At 36.8% G+C, this 16,674-nt stretch overlaps 1 protein-coding gene across 1 annotated transcript in view; it reads left to right on the top strand.

The window, feature by feature from the left end:
• Window positions 1-15,469, top strand: part of HSD17B4 (hydroxysteroid 17-beta dehydrogenase 4) — a 104,912-nt gene extending 89,443 nt beyond the window's left edge. The window contains exons 21-24 of the mRNA XM_065918219.1: window positions 222-308; window positions 1,548-1,686; window positions 7,654-7,781; window positions 15,123-15,469. Of these exons, the coding sequence (XP_065774291.1) occupies window positions 222-308; window positions 1,548-1,686; window positions 7,654-7,781; window positions 15,123-15,212 (444 nt within the window). The 3' untranslated portion in view covers window positions 15,213-15,469. The remainder of the gene's footprint in view (window positions 1-221; window positions 309-1,547; window positions 1,687-7,653; window positions 7,782-15,122) is intronic.
• The last annotated feature ends 1,205 nt before the right edge of the window (window positions 15,470-16,674 follow it).

Below are 16,674 nucleotides of genomic sequence, written 5' to 3'. Positions count from 1 at the left end.
TAGGGTTAACTACAATTTTAGTAAGTCATAAGCTTTCATGTTTATTCCTGTTGACATTTAACTTATGAACTATTTATTTAATTTGGATGATTTTCTTTCATATGAAGAAAAATGTAAATTTCTTTTAAAAGACTTTATAGCATTTCAGAATAAAATTTCATTTTCATTGGCCTTATTAGAGTGAGCTGGTTTCTTTTCCCCCCTCTCATACACTTTATAAGGTCCAAGGAACTGGAGACATTGTCATTTCAAATGCATATGTGGATCTTGTGCCAGTGTCTGCTGCTTCAGCGAAGACACCATCTGAGGTAGGTTATAACCGCTGATATCCAAGTCATGGCCTTCTCTGGTAGCTCAGCTGGTAAGGAATCCACCTGCAATGCAGGAGGCCTTGGTTTGATTCTAGGGTTAGGAAAGATCCCCTGAAGAAGGGATAGGCTATGCACTCCAGTATTCTTGGGCTTCCCTCGTGGCTCAGACAGAAAGAATCCGCCTCCAGTGCAGGACACCTGGTTTGATCCCTTGGGTTGGGAAGATCCCCTGGAGGAGGGCATGGCAGCCCTCGAGAATCCGCATGGCCAGAGGAGGCTGGCAGGCTGCAGTCCTCGGGGTCACAGAGAGCCTGGCAGGACCGAGGAAGCACAGTACAGCGTCCAAGGCATAGCCTGGTTTATGAATTTCAGTTGAGATCACTTTAAGAGTGTCCAGTCTACTCTAGAAAATTCAGAGCTATGAAAGATTCTTAATTCTTGAACTAGAGACCATGAATTCAAAAGTGCCTGGAAGAAAAGGAATATTTTGAAAATTATGAATTTCTAGAAAACTTTTTTGTGGTGATACTAGGGTATCTTTTAAGAGAATATAATTGATTTTCTAGTTTTAAAGTAAATAAATCACTTGTTTAATAAGAAATCTTAAGTAAATAGTATTTTGGAGAAAGGTTAAAAAGTTAAATATCTTGTACCTTTTTCTTGATTTAAAAATACATGCTGAAATTAATAAAAGTATTTATATTGTGTCTCCAGAATGTTAACTTTGTAATGTTGAAGTTTTCAAATCCATGATATGTGTTTCATTAGCCATATTATCACATAACTGAATGAAAATTAAAATCTCTTTAAAAAGAATCTAAGATCAAAAACAAGAAATTTTAGAGCTAGAAAGAAATTCAAGTTTCATGTAATTTAGTCTCATTTTACAAATGAAGAAATGAGATCACAGAAGCTGGTTAATTTGTCCAGTATCTTCCTGCTGAAGTCTGTTAGGATATAAGTTGTTAAGTTAGTTCCTAGTCTACTTGTAAAATATTATTTCTGAATTCTGATAAAAGTAAAATTCTTTTATTGAGGGGACTGAGGTTCTGGATGACGTAAATAAATAGAAAGGTGTTAAAGAAGACTAGTGTAACAAAAACTAGTTTGCCTTATTTATGTGCAGGTTTTTAAAAAAATTACCCTATTGCACATTGATTTTGTGATAGTTTTTCCCCTTGAGTCATTTTTACATATCTTTTAAAATGAAATGATTATCTTTTCTGTTTTTGCTAGGGTGCAGGGCTTCAGAGTACCCTTGTGTTTGAGGAAATAGGTCGCCGCCTTCAGCATATTGGGCAAGAGGTGGTAAAGAAAGTTGGTGCTGTGTTTGAGTGGCATATCACGAAAGGTGAAAATACTGCAGCCAAGTGGAGTAAGTCCTGTCCCTATAATATTCTAAGATAACTCTTAGTCAATAGGAATAAGATATCCTTGTTATAACTAAAGCCTGTCTCTTTGAAGGTAGGTAAATCTTACCTTCTTCAGTAAGGTGTTGTTTTTTGTTTTTAATGGAAATAATGGGTTTCATGGGCTTCCCTTGTGGCTCAGCTGGTAAAACAAATCCGCCTGCAATGTGGGAAACCTGGGTTTGATCCCTGGGTTGGAAAGATCCCCTGGAAGAGGGAAAGGCTACCCACTCCAGTATTCTGCCCTGGAGAATTCCATGAACTGTATAGTCCCTGGGGTTGCAAAGAATCGGACATGACTGAGCGACTTTCACGTTCAGTGGGTTTCATGGCACGAAGACATGTATGTTTTTTAGAGATGAAAAGAATCAATTAAAATGAAAATAATCTGTTTTGAAGATTTCATTGTAACACCCGAAGTTAGTACTTTAAATGGTTGCCTTAGCTGTATGCTTCTTTAATCTTCAGATTCCTCTTAAACATAAAGAAAGTACATCAAGTAAAATGAAATCTTTTAAAGTTTTGAGTAATTATCATTATATTTTAACAGATTTAAAATCACTTTTCCTCCTCCCCCCCAAATTAACATTTTGGATTATCACCTTATTTATCAGTATAAAATCATAATTATTTTCTCAGTGTATAAAACTGGCAATCAAAGGTACTCATTTTATTTAATCTAGGAAAATTATCTATCAGAGTGCTGTTAGTAGCCTGGCAAGGTATCCAATATGAGCCAAGTTGCTGCAGAGAGAAAGCAGTCACGCTTCCATTCACTTACATGGAGCTCCAAAAGAACCTTACTACCATTTTATGAAGAAAGAAGAATTAGGTGATAAAAAGAGAAAGGGAGAAGACATTTTTTTTTTTACCATATCTTTTGTATCTGTTGTGTAACTGCATTCTTAATCATAGTACAAACTTTTCTGTCCTGTGGCCTATTAAGAGACTGCAGGGTCAAATTTTAATTTAATTCTTAAAGTTGGGGAAGGTAAGATGAAATTACTAAAGATGAGTAAAAATTTTTTTCTAGATTAGAAAATTTTCTCTTTTTTTATGTCCACATAATAAAAGCACTAACACCTTTGTGGACTGACTTTGCTAGTCAGCCAGATCTGTTAGCATGTTTTTAAGTATCCAGTGTCTGTATGTTGTGACAGAAAATGCGTAACTTTTTCAGATTTCCCTGTGTTTCTCTATAGGCGAAAGGACAGTGAAGTGAGTATACATCCATTCTGTTTCTCATCATCAATCATACAGACTGAGAAGCCATTGCTTCTAACAATGAGAGTATGTTAGTTCAGGCTGCTGTAACAAATATACTATCGACTGGGTAGGTTAAATAGCAGAAACTTATTTTCTCGTAGTGAGGAGGCTGCAAGGTCCAGTGTGAGGGTTCCAGCAGGGTTGGTTTCTGGTGAGAACCTTCTTCCTGGTTTGCAGATGGCTATCTTCCTACTGTTTCCCCACAAGGCAGAGAGAAAGGTCATCTCCCTCATGTCTCTTCTTAGAGAGAGACACTGATCCCATTATGGAGGCTCTACTCTCATGACCTCATATAAACCTAATCACCTCCCAAAAGCTCTGTTTCTTTCTTTTTTTTTTTTTTTTCTGTTTCTAAATATCATCATTGTTTGGAGATTAGGGCTTCAACATATGAATTTTGGAGGGATACGAGCATTCATTCTGTAGCTGACCGCCATTCATATTTTGTCATGAAACATGCTATTAATGAACTTTCACCATCGTTTCTTTACCTTTATACTATAGAGTACTCTAGCCTTTGATCTGTAGAGCATTCTTTCTTTATATTCTAACTATATGTTTATTTTATAGAATATTCTAATCTCTAGAGATGGTGGAGAAATATAGTATCCCAGTGAATGTTCCCTGAAAATTTTTGGATTTTCATGTTTTTTGTCTTGAAGTCCCAAGTGACAGGATCTTTTCATTTGTAGTCAAGCATCTATCTACTGATGTGGTATAGGGAGCATTCAGAATAGTTTCTAACTCAAGAATTTCCCCCTTCCTTCATAATCGTGAAATATTACAGTGAGATCTCATGTAGTTAAGATGGGCTAAGAGCCCCTGGAATGCTGAGGGGCTCCATGAAGTGGCCTGTGATTGGCTTATTTATACTCTAGGACCATGTAAACTTTCAGGCCCATCTCAAGCCTGGTTGTAATCCTTCTCATAGTATACTATAATACTATACTCACAGTAGTATACTATGGTGGTACCTGAAAGCAAGGATTGTAGACTGTGCTTCTGCAAGTTCCACAGCTGATGGTATGAACCATCTTCATTCATTATTTGCACACTACATATCATGCAGATAATGTGTCTATACAGACTTTTTTTTAAGGAAAAAATCTTTAGATTTAGGATTTTACTTGCACAGTAGAAACTACTCTTTTGTAGATTTTTATTGTTTTTATTCTAAGATTACTGTTTTAGAGTGCCTGTTTAAGTACCATGTAAATCAGATTGTTTTACAATCAAAGATCACTGTAAATGCTTGTTAATACTAAAAAATTTAAAATGTATCTCTGAATCAACTGAAACTTTTTGAGACCATCTTCTTTATATATTCCTAGAAAGCATTTTGAAGTTTTGTTCAATTGATTTAGGATTCATACAAGTTTCTTTTTAACATGACAATTGCTATTCCTTTGAGGGACTGTATTTTCATGATATAAATTTTGGTGTATATAAGTATAAAGTGGGAAATACTGGTGTATAATCCCACTACTCACAGTTAACATTTTGGGTGTTTGTCCTTGTGGAAGACATTTGTGCTCATAGGAAGTTAATTCAGAAGGGGATAAAGGAAGCCAAACATGTAATAGGTATTGAGTTCCCCAAATTTCAGTGTCTATTTTTTTTTTCTAAAAATCTTTATCAATTAACAGTGAAATGTAGGTATCATCACTTGACGTTCTTTCTTTGTTTTGTCCTTACTTCTATCTATGAATGATGGAATTCTACCTTTTCCCTATAGATGAAACTATATTAGAAGTTGAGTTATAAATATAAAGCACAGAATTTTTGAAGATACTGGTCATGGAAAGGAATTTGACAAGAGTGAGAAAAGTTGCTGGAATTGTGTGTCTCACAGTTGGCAGAATAGAACTCTGTATTACAGAGATTTATAAAATATACAAGCGATTCATTCTGACAAATAGGATAATTTTCTTCAATATAGTGTCAATAACCAACTAATATTTTCACCTTATCTTAGTGTCACTTGCTTTGTAGACAGTATTAGAAAATGTGCTTACATTTAGTAATTGCCTTTTATTAACCTAGGCAAAGGGTTTTTTCTTACATTTCCACTCCAAAATGGGAATATTTGAATCCTGTTAATGCTTACTTATAATTGATGCCTGTGGTTTTTGTTTGTTTTCCTGTATCTTCTTCAGGTCCTAATTTATCAAAGCTAACAATCAAATTGAATCTTGAAGCTTGAACACGTTCTCTGAAAGTGTTTATTATTCTCTTTAGTTATCTGTGTGTCTCTTATTTGGTTTGATTCTAAGCTGTGTGTATCTTTTTTCAATTCTAATTGTTTCTCACCGTCTGTGTCCCTGAACTAAATCAGAGCTGGCATCAGTGGAAAGTACCTAAGATTTTTGGCTTATGATGTTTTTTAGAAGATGATTCCACATGGGCATCTCTTTTTTGCATCTTGGTGCATAATGACATAAAATAGGTGACTAAGTACCTTGCCTTAGGGAATATCTAATTTTTTTTTTTTTTGCAAGCTGTTTTTAAAATGTTCTTCTAAACATTTTAGTTGGCCCAGCCTTGTTCACATTATGGCAGACGCAAACCTGTTTAGAGAGAACAGGCTCAGCTACTTTGTTCACCTGTGGAACTAGGGTTATACAGAGTGACTACCCTTGAGCAAGCATAGGAGCCAAGGGATTTGGGCTCAGTGGCCTGAAAGATGCATTCCAACCTAGAGATCCTGAACTGCGCCCATCTTCCCTGCTCCTTCCTGTGTCTCGCCATCCAGACAACACCAACAGTGAATCGCTGGGCAGAGGTGTGTCTGTGTCGGGATTTTTAACAACCAAGTTAGCGTGAGTCTAAAGAGAACGAGGAGAGTTCTGGCATCGGGCTTGGTTTTGGCCGTGGAGTAGGAGGCATCTTCGTTGTGTCTTTCAAGGTTCGCCCCTCTGAGGCCTGTGGTGTTTGGTCATGCAGGAGCTGGACGGCTGCCTGAGCGAGGACCAGTGTGGTCTCTGCCCACGGGGCTAGTCTTCTTGCTAAGAACTTTCCCCTTTTTAGCCCTCTTTTTGTTTATCAGCACTAGTTATTAGCTTTCCACAGAAAAAAGTTGTATTGCTTTATAAGAATCTGGCTGTGAAGCAGCAGGTAAAACCGAGTGAGTGAGAGGGCAGGTCGATAGCACTTCATTAGAAGGGCCTTCATTCGCTGAGAGGCTTACTCCACACTGAAGTATTAAGATTGTGTGAGTCCAGTTTGTTGTTGTTTTTTTTTGTGAGTCCAGTTTTATTCCTGAGCAAGACTAGTGCATACAGCGGGCCTTAGACTCACTTGTGAAGAGTTAAAACAGTATGTGTTGCATGTCAGAGGTTTGCTTTTCTTTAGTCTTTCCTTTCTACCCTCTGACCCCCTCCCAGTATTCTCTCCCTGCTCCCTCCCTGTCTGCCTTCCTCCTTCTCTTATTCTACTCTTGTTTTTAACTACACAAATAACACGGAAAAACATCTTTGTAATATGCATGTACCAGTAAGAACAGAGCCTTTGTTCTTCACGCCTTAGTCCTAGTCTCTTGCATAATGTCTGAGAACCATAGAAGAAACGAAACAATGAAATGAGTGAATGAAACAAAGCAAAAGGTTTCCATTCTTACTCTTTGTCTTTCCCAAGGTAACCGTAGGTAGTCATGTTATTTATTTATATTTTTTTAGTTTAGTTGGCAAAATTCTCTTCTGTGGACAGTGTGCGTGATTTAATTCTGCTTTTTACAGCAGAACTTGGCTAACCAGTCTATATAATTTTTCTTACATGTGTGTGTCTTTTCTTGATCCTAAGTTGGGAGTTCCCTACACACTCTTAGGGAGAGTGATGTGATCATAGCTTCTTTGCAGTAGCAGAGAAAGCACATTCAAGAGGCTAAAGCTGGATGAGTGGAATTGGCCTTCCTGGATGAGTGGTCTTGGTCACGTGTGTGATAATGAAAACTTTCTAAAATGTAACGTTAACGTAAAACTCTGTGCTATATAGAGAGCAATGAAGGAGGTAAATTTTTAATAGCTTTTCCAGTTACCCAGCCTGTTTCTGGAACACTTAATCCTGCTGTCCAAAACAGTTAAGGGAAAAGATTTTAATTTTAACCTTTATTCACAACAGTTAGGGCAATAAGCATTTCATAAATAAATGACTAATTGAAATGCTTTTAAAAATTTAATTTTACTATCATTTAATTCATATGGCAGAACCTTTGATGAGTTCAAGTTATTGAAAGGTGATGAGTGTGCATTCCCTTCCCCCACCCCAACCAATATGCAATTGTTTTAAAATTCTGTTTTCTTCCTTTGTTGACTGTAGAGTCTTTATTTGAATCTAAAGACCTTAACCATATAACTTCCAACCTCTTAACTTCATTATATTATTCTACATTGATTCACTTTTCAAATCTCTCTATTGTGTAAACTTCTTCAATGAAGAAAAACTATTATTGATTTGATTCTTTTGAAAATCATATTCTTTATAAAAAGGACATCTCAAAAAATAAAGTATTTAAAAATTTTTTTTCCTAAGTGATAGGTAATATAATAATGTATAATAAACACCGCAGTAACTCTGAAACTATGAAAAAAGTCTGCATTTATTTGGTTCATTTTATTCTCATGTTGTAAATATAAAAATGACTAATATTGGTTTCTTCCTGTTTTTCCCAGCTATTGACCTGAAAACTGGTTCTGGAAAAGTGTATCAAGGCCCTGCAAAAGGCTCTGCTGATGTAACCATCACACTTTCAGATGAAGATTTCATGGAAGTAGTCTTGGGCAAGCTTGATCCTCAGAAGGTAAAGTTCTTAAAATGTTTGTTTATTTATCATTATTGCTTCCTATTTTACAGTTGCAGTTTTTGGCTGACTCCAAAATTCTAGTTTATAAGACAGATTTCTTACAACTCTGAAGAAAGGCAGAGTTGATAGCAGTTTTCAAGTTGACAGATCATATATTTTTCTAATGGAATTTTTCAGCCAATAACTTGTTAAAAATAAAGTTTTGAGTGAAATGCTTCTTCAGCAGATAAACAATATAAAACTCATATCTAGACCTTTTAATTTATTGTCATTAGTTCAGAGGTAAAAAACATATGATATTTCATAAAATTAGACATTTTTCCCTGATGTATAAGATTAAGAATTTGTCTTAATCATCACTGTAAACTGGAAATAGAAAGATGGAATATAATAGCCAGTATCTTTCTGAGGGTAGAGACGTTTCAGTAGAAAATTATGATTAAACCAAGAGTACCTTCACTGACTGTTATAAGTTAATATTGTTCTGGGTAACCACAGACACACAAAATTAAAGTGACTGATGTAGCAACTAGAAGAGAGGAGGAAATTTTGTAATCTTTGAATCATGATTATGTAGCTAGAAATCCCAAGAAGATCAGATGATTCTTAGATCAGAGGAGTTCAAACAAATGGTTGAATGCACAGTAATTATTTAAAAATAGCTTTCACATAGCAGCAACACCAACTAGAAGATATAATTTTAAAAATTTGTTTATAATAACTGCCCAAACTTCCAAGAACCAATGACTACCAAAACAAGAAAGACACAGTGCTTATTTGCAGAAAACAATACAACTTTACAAATTACAGAACAATTTGAATAAAGGAGAAAATGTTCAATTTCCCTGGATAGAAAGACTAAAAAGAATTATAAAGTTGTATCGTGGTTAAAAATACATTCCTTTGGCATCAGATAAACCTGAGTTTGAATCTTAGCTCTGCCACCTACTCTCTAAACCTTAATTTTATCATTGTAAAATGAGTAATGATAATCCCAAAGAACTAAATGGATGATAACTAAATTCACTAATATGCATGAAGCGTTACTATAATGCAAGGTACTGAGTGAGGTCTCAGTTAATTCTTTCCCAGGAATTTATTTAGTACCTCCTTTTATTTGGGTGCCTGATGTGGCTAAAGAAGACAGCGCCCCTTCTGGGCAGAGCTTATTTCTGGAGGGAAATGGAAAAGAAATATAATTTCAGGTATGGAGAAAAATAAGTCAGAGTTACGGGTTACAGTAGTGGTTGGCAAACTTTTTCTGTAAAGGGTCCCGTAAGCTTTGCAGGTCAGATGGTCTCTGTTGCGGGCCAGGTGGTCTCGGATGCACCTACTTGGTTCTGCCATTTATAAAGTAGCCATGGATAATATATATACCACTGGGTGTGACTGAGTTCCACTCAAATTTGTTTATGAATGAAAATATGCAGCAGACTGCTTTTGGCCTTTGGGCTGTAGTTTGCCAACCCCTGGATTAGAGTGTGACAGTATAGAGGCACTATTTTAGATAGGGTTGTCCAAAACGACTTGATAGAGACCTGAGCAAAGTGAGGATGAGGAAATGAACTGTAAGGCTAAAGAAACAACCAGTGCAAAGGCCGGAGGCACCAGTAGCTCTGCTTATCGGATATAACTGTGAGGAGACCAACAAAATGAGCAATGGGAAGAGAGACAGGAGGGGAAAAGGGAGAAGTAGGCATGGGTTAATCATACTGGACCTTGTAGATGTTGGTGAGGATTTTAGATCTTGTATATGATAGGAAGCTGTTGAGCTCTGCATTGACATCTGATTTTTAAAGGTCATTATGGCTGCTGAGTGAGTAATTAAGAGTTCTTTTGTAAGATATACTTGAGATGCCTTTAAAGGATTAAATGTAGGATTTAGGGAAACCTTTATGTAACATTTGTACAATCATTGGGAATATCAGGTCTTTGGGGGTAAATGATACTGGGAAGTTGCATAATAAATGATAGTGGTTTGTGTTATTCTATGTACCATTCTGTCAATACCAGACAGAATGGAATTAAGTGTGAAAAAATTAAAGCAGAGGCAAAACTTGATGCAAACCTAGCTGTTTATTATTCTCAAAGATCTAGTCCTTAGAGAAGTTCTAATTAATACTAGAGGTTTTCTAAACTCATTGGGCTCAATTATGTTCTGCCCCGCCTTGGTGCTCTCACCCCGGTTCTTCAGCTGTCAAACCCCGTATATCCTAGTGTATAGTCTGTCTCTGCACCAACTCTTGTCAACCTTGGTGGCTTCCTTCAGCGTTCATAAAAATGATTCTCTAACCAGATGACTCTTAGTTTATTGATATTGTTTCAAATTATCTTTTGGTCCATTCTGTATCAACTTTTGTCTTTACTGGAAGTATAAAATGTACAAATTCCAATACCTGTTTCAAAACATCACCATTTTCCAATACCATCCCTTGTTTTTGTTTTGTGATTCTTACTACTGCTGTTGAACTTCAGAGGCCTCCAGTTTGTTGACACCACCACTTTCTGTCAACGCCCTTCTGTCTTTTCATCTCTTCTTGTTCAGCTTAGATTTTGGGGTCCATCATAACAGCTGCCTTGAAAATATCCTCATCTCCCCGTATATCTCTCATCTTACTTGCATGGAAAATTCCACCCTATTTTAACTCTACTCTCTGCCATCTTTCTATCTGTACCAGAATAGATGAAGGAGTTAGGAGGAAAACTGTACCAATAGACAAGTTGGATTCCCTTTAAAATTCTGATTTTTGTTGTTTATTTGCTAACCCATGTCCAACTCCTTTGCGACTCCATGGACTGTCACCCACCAGGTTCCTTTGTCCATGGAATTGTCCAGGCAAGAATACTGGAGTGGGTTGCCACTTCCTTCTCCAGGGAATCTTTATGACTCAGGAGTTGGACCTGCATCTCCTTCATTGGCCAGTGGGTTCTTTATCACTGAGCCCACCAGGGAAGGCCCAGATTTTGATTACAAATCTCAAATAGTCTTTAAGCACTGTCTAGCAATCTTACCGTGATTTTCCACTAAGCTTCCATTCCTTTTGTCTAAGATGTGTTTTTCATATTTGTCTTCAGCTGACGACCTTTCTTCATGCTTCTTTGGGGAAAACAAGAAAGACCTCAGATGAAAATATTTACCTTCCCATCACCAGATCTATTCTATTGGCATCTGCATCTGCGTGTATTAGTTGCTCAGTCGTATCTGACTCTTTGTGACCCCATGAACTATAGCCTGCCAGGCTCTTCTGTCCATGGAATTCTCCAGGCAAGAATACTGGAGTGGGTATCCATCCCTTCTCCAGGGGATCTTCCCAACCCAGGGATCAAACCTGGGTCTCCCACATCACAGGCGGATTCTTTACCATCTGAGCCGTCAGAGAATCCCTTCAGCATCTGCATCCATCTTCTTTTTTTCCCTGTATATTATGTTGAAGGAGGTCTCCCTCTTTCTGTCAAAGCCATCTTCATTTCTCATCCAGGTATCTACTCAGCGTCATTGCTGCTCCCCTTCTGCTCTTTTCTGCATCATTCTCTCTCATTTCATGATGGCACAGAGGCAAGCTAACACTGGTCTTAAAGCAATCCCCATCCAGCATGCCATATTAAATCTTTTTCCTTTTCACAAAAGAATCATCTAAAGCAGTGCTGTCCTGGTTGTAATATTAGACACATATTAGATATAAAATGTGAGCTGCACATGTAATTAAAACCATGGGATTCTCCAGGCAAGAATACTGGAGTGGGTAGCCCTTCCCTTCTTCAGGAGGTCTTCCCGACTCAGGGACTGAACCTGGGTCTCCTGCATTGCAGGCAGATTCTTTACCGTCTGAGCCAAGAGGTGAAGCCCCATATAATATGAGCCACACATGTAATCAAAAATTATCTAGCGGCTATGTTAAAAAAAGGCTAAAATTAAACTCAAAAGGACTTGAAGACACGATACCATAAAACTCCTAAATCCAGTGAATATTTCTCTGTCTAGGTTTTTCTCAGCATTTTAGTAGCATTTAACTCAGTTAACCACCAACTTTTTGAAATAATTTCATTCATTGGCTTTTATGACACCTTATTCTCCTATTTTGCTTTTTCCACCTTTGGCTATTCTTAATCTCTTGTGGTGTCTTCTTCTTTTACCCGAAGCCATTGGGTTTTGGTATTTCTGAGAGCTCATTTCAGGACTCTTCTCTAAATAATACTCTTCTTAAATGAGTCCATCTATCCTGTGGTACTTAGAGCCATCTATATGTTGTCATCTTAACAGATTTAATTGTCTCACTCAGTTATCTTCTCTGAGTTCCACAGTGATATAACCAGCTCTCTACTGTGTCTCTGATGGGATACTTTATTATGCCCCATTTAGAACTTGTGATTTAATTTTCTCCCCCAAGTCTTTTTTCAGGAAATGGCACAATGATCTGTCTGCTGAAATTAGTATGCTCAATAATACAAGAATTGTCTTGGCATCCTTCTTTACCTTTGTATCCTTTCTATCCTTAATCCTGCTTGTTATTTCTCCAAAATGTATCTTTAGTGTTCATTTTCTTCTCTCATCACTAGGGATATCATCATGACCTGAGTTTCCATCATCGCTCACCTGGCTTCCTGACTGGTCTTACTACACTTGGTCTTGCCTTTCCACCAATCTGTTTGCACGGGAGGCAGGATAATCTCTTAAGAATGAAATCAGATTATCAGTTATTCCACCTGATAAAAACCTCCAAGATTTTCTTTTGCACTTAGATAAAATCTAAACTACCTGTTACCATATTGTTTGTGACGCTTCCCTCGCCCATCTCCCCTGCTTGCCGCATCACTTATACTAAATCAGTTTACATTGCCTTTCCTCTTAGTTCCTTCCCATGAATTTTTATTCCTTCAACGTCTATTTGTTTGCTTTTTCTGGAATTTCAATCCCTATCTTTTTGCAGGACTGGCTTTGTTTTATCAAGAGTAGTTCCCTCCTGTTATATTTTTTCATAACCTCCTTAATAGCATTTGTGTCTTTAATTACTTGTTCACATTTTGTTTGTTGACTTACCTATTGTAATGTTAGCACCCTGAGAACAGGGAGAGATGTTTCTTTTCTAGCATAAAATATTGCCTAGGGTACTTTAGATGCTTAATTAATACTAGAATAGATTAAAGCAAGGATAGAAATAAGGAATATAAGCTCAATAATAGTAGTTTAGGTTGTGTAGAAATATAAAACTTCTGCTTGTCAGGCTTCCTCTATAAGACATTCCATAAACCTTGGGGGGGTATGATGGTACATAGTATATTGGGGTCAATAACCTAAAAAAACTATGGGTAACAATAAGACCTCAGTGTAAAAAAAATGAGCAAAAGACATGAAACAATAATTAATGAGAGAGGGAAATGACTAACATACATAAGAACAATTACTAATTTTTCCCCAGTATCTAAAACATGCAGATTAAAGCATGTCATTTTTGCCTCAGATTTTCAAAGATTGGAGAAATAGTATTATTAAGGTTGGGATAAGAGAAATCACACGTAGCTAGAAGGAATATTCATTTGATACAGTCTTTCTGGAAAGCACTGTGAGAGTTTCACTGACTTCTTTTATGACAACTTACAATTCAATAAAAAAAAATTTGTATGGCATTGCTTGGCCAAAAAAAATACCTAATGGTTCAGTTTATTAAATAGTTAGATCTAAACAAGACTAGTTTTTTGTGTTGTCTTTGACCAATGTCACTGTATTTCCTTCAAAAAATTTAAATACTCCAAAGTGTGTTTGAGTTCAGTGCAGTACCCTAGTGCAGTGAGCAACAAAGATTGAAAACCATGAAAATGGAAGTATGGTCAAGAAAATCTAAATGCCATGATTCAGTAATTCTTCTTCTAGGAACCTGTCGTAAGAAAACAGTTAAATAGGAACAGAGATTTCTTTACAAAATTCTTCTATTCAATAACAACCACCACATATTGGTGTATTTACTTCAAGGAAATAGGTGTTCTTATTGGTTGCTAAGTCCCTCTCAGATCGTAGCTCCTGGCAAGCAGGTCTCAGTAGTGACTCTCTGCAGGAGGTGCAGACCATCACGTCTGTAGCTGCGCAGTGAAAGCAGTCTTAAGTTTTAAAATTCCAGTGTCCAGTGTGAAAGCTTAGCACTTGATCCTGATTGAATGAAATTATCCTGTATTAATTTTGGGATAAAAAGTTTAAGTAGTTTTTGCTTTTCCTCCAGGTGGTGAGGATTTGGCACTGAGATTAAGTTGCTGCTAGTTAATGATCAGGGGAGACTTAAGCAGAGAGCACCCAAATTCAGGTCCTGGCCTACTTGTTGCTGGCACTATGGTCTTGAGCATGTTTTTAAGCTTTCTGAACATCTCTTTTGCTAGTATGCCCAGTTCAGGTTGATGGCTGTGCTTCCCAAGTGTCATTTTATTTGTGGGGCTGCTTTGTAATGTTAAGTAGACATGGATATTACTATTTTTTTCCAATCTAGCTAAAAATCTAGAGACTTCTTTTCACTTCATATTCCATGTCTTGTTTTCTTAGTAAGCTGTATGTGTTTTATCATTTTTATTTTACCATTAGAGAACTTGACAGTGGGGGAGAAATTGCACACATTTCTTTTGTCAGGTCAGAAGAGAACTGGAGCTCTTAGTGTTTTAACATGACGGCCTTTTACTTGTAATAACGAGCTTAATACCTACTTCTGTATGTCAGGTGCTAAGCAAAGAACTTTGCACACTGTTTCATTTAACTCATGCAACAAAGCTGCTATTTAGGTGCTATTGTCATACTCTTTATAGATAAGGATGCCAGAGCTCAGAGAGGTTAAGTCATTTGTCCACGCTCACCTTCCATTTAGTGGCAGAGCCTAGATTTTAACCCAGGCATCCTGATGCTACAGCTTAGGATCTATGTACCACTTTGTTGGACTATCTTATTTTGCCAATATATGGCCTTCTGTTTCATGAAGATATAATAAATATTTTAAATCTATTTTTAAAAGTTCTGAATTGAATGTTTTTATTGTTAGTAATACAGTAAAGCCTTTTTATTTATATGGTCTCAAATTCACTTTTAAGAACATGGATTAAAGCCAGAAGCATAGCTTGAAGCAGAAGCACCAGATCTTTCTATTCTATGGTTTTCTAAAATATACAAGCCATCTTTATTTTTTCTTAGATATCTAAAAATTGGGTGCTATTTATAATCATTAAACTACCATTGCTAGATAAAAGTTGCCTTTGTTGTCCAGAGTTATTAATTCAATTGTATTCAGTCTTAACAATGATCTTTTTTAAAAAGATAGAAACTGTGATGTAACAAAGGTTGGTACTCTTTCCCTTTCTCCTTTCCAGGCGTTCTTTAGTGGCAAGCTGAAGGCCAGAGGGAATATCTTGCTGAGCCAGAAGCTCCAGATGATTCTTAAAGACCATGCCAAGCTCTGAAGGATGTGCTACGTTATTAATTACAACAGAAAAATTAAATACTCTCTTCGCCTAAATATGCAGAAATAATCCAGCAAAAATGATCAAAATTAAGGTACAGGGAGAATTGCTTAACATTTTCAGAATCCAGATAACTTTCAGATTTTTATTTTCTACTAATTTTTCTTGTTATTATTTTTACAAGGAATTGTAAGCTGGCACATGTTGATCCTTCTGTCCTTAGACCGATGTCTTCATAATAAAAAATTTTCGCCCAAGTCCAGTCTCTTTAGAATTGTGATAGCATTTATAAGTTGTAAGGAAAATTAAATGAGTAGAGGCTACTTTGGTGTCTTTTACACTGTATTATTTTCTCTTCTCTGATTTATTGACACCCCAATTTTAACATGAATTTTCGTATTTATACTCATTTTCATACTTTGCTATATAATAGAGTTCTGTTTTAAGGCAAGATAAAGGTCTTTGTGTATTTACAGATTTTCTTTAAGCATTTAGCAGTAGTTGATTTACAATATCAACTACTTACAAAACAGTAAGACTGTAGGCTCTGAGAGAGGGTATCAGAGGGCAGACAGACTGAAACCTGAATCACAGAAAGCTAGCCAATCTGATCACATGGACCACAGCCTTGTCTAACTCAGTGAAACTAAGCCATGGTGTGTAGGGTCACCCAAGATGGATGCATCATAGTGGAGAGTTCTGACAAAATGTGGTCCACTGGAGAAGGGAATGGCAAACCACTTCAGTGTTCTTGCCTTGAGAACCCCATGAACAGTATGAAAAGGCAAAAAGATAGGACACTGAAAGATGGACTCCTCAGGTCAGTAGGTGCCCAATATGCTACTGGAGATCAGTGGGGAAATAACTCCAGAAGGAATGAAGAGATGGAGCCAAAGCAAAAACAACACCCAGTTGTGGATGTTACTGGTGTTAGAAGCAAGGTCTGATGCTGTAAAGAGCAATATTGCATAGGAACCTGGAATGTTAGGTCCATGAATCAAGGCAAATTAGAAGAGGTCAAATAGGAGATGGCAAGAGTGAACATAGATATTCTAGGAATCAGCGAACTAAAATGGACTGGAATGGGTGAATTTAACTCAGATGACCATTATATCTACCACTGTGGGCAGGAATCCCTTAGAAGAAATGGAATAGCCATCATAGTCAACAAAAGAGTCCGATATGCAGTACTTGGATGCAATCTCAAAAATGAAGAATGATCTCTGTTTGTTTCCAAGGCAAACCATTTGCAAACTATGGACAGAGGTTCATGACATTGTATAGGAGACATGAATCAAGACCATCCCCAAGAAAACGAAATGCAAGAAAGCAAAATGGCTGTCTGAGGAGACCTTACAAATAGCTGTGAAAAGAAGAGAAGCGAAAAGGAAAGATACACCCATTTGAGTGCAGAGTTCCAAAAATAGCAAGGAGAGATAAGAAAGCCTTCCTCAGTGATCAA

This window comes from Muntiacus reevesi, chromosome 1 (assembly GCF_963930625.1).
Source record: "Muntiacus reevesi chromosome 1, mMunRee1.1, whole genome shotgun sequence".
Lineage (NCBI taxonomy): Eukaryota > Metazoa > Chordata > Mammalia > Artiodactyla > Cervidae > Muntiacus > Muntiacus reevesi.
The sequence above is the reverse complement of the archived record's forward strand: the minus strand, read 5'-3'. Positions and strand labels throughout refer to the sequence as shown.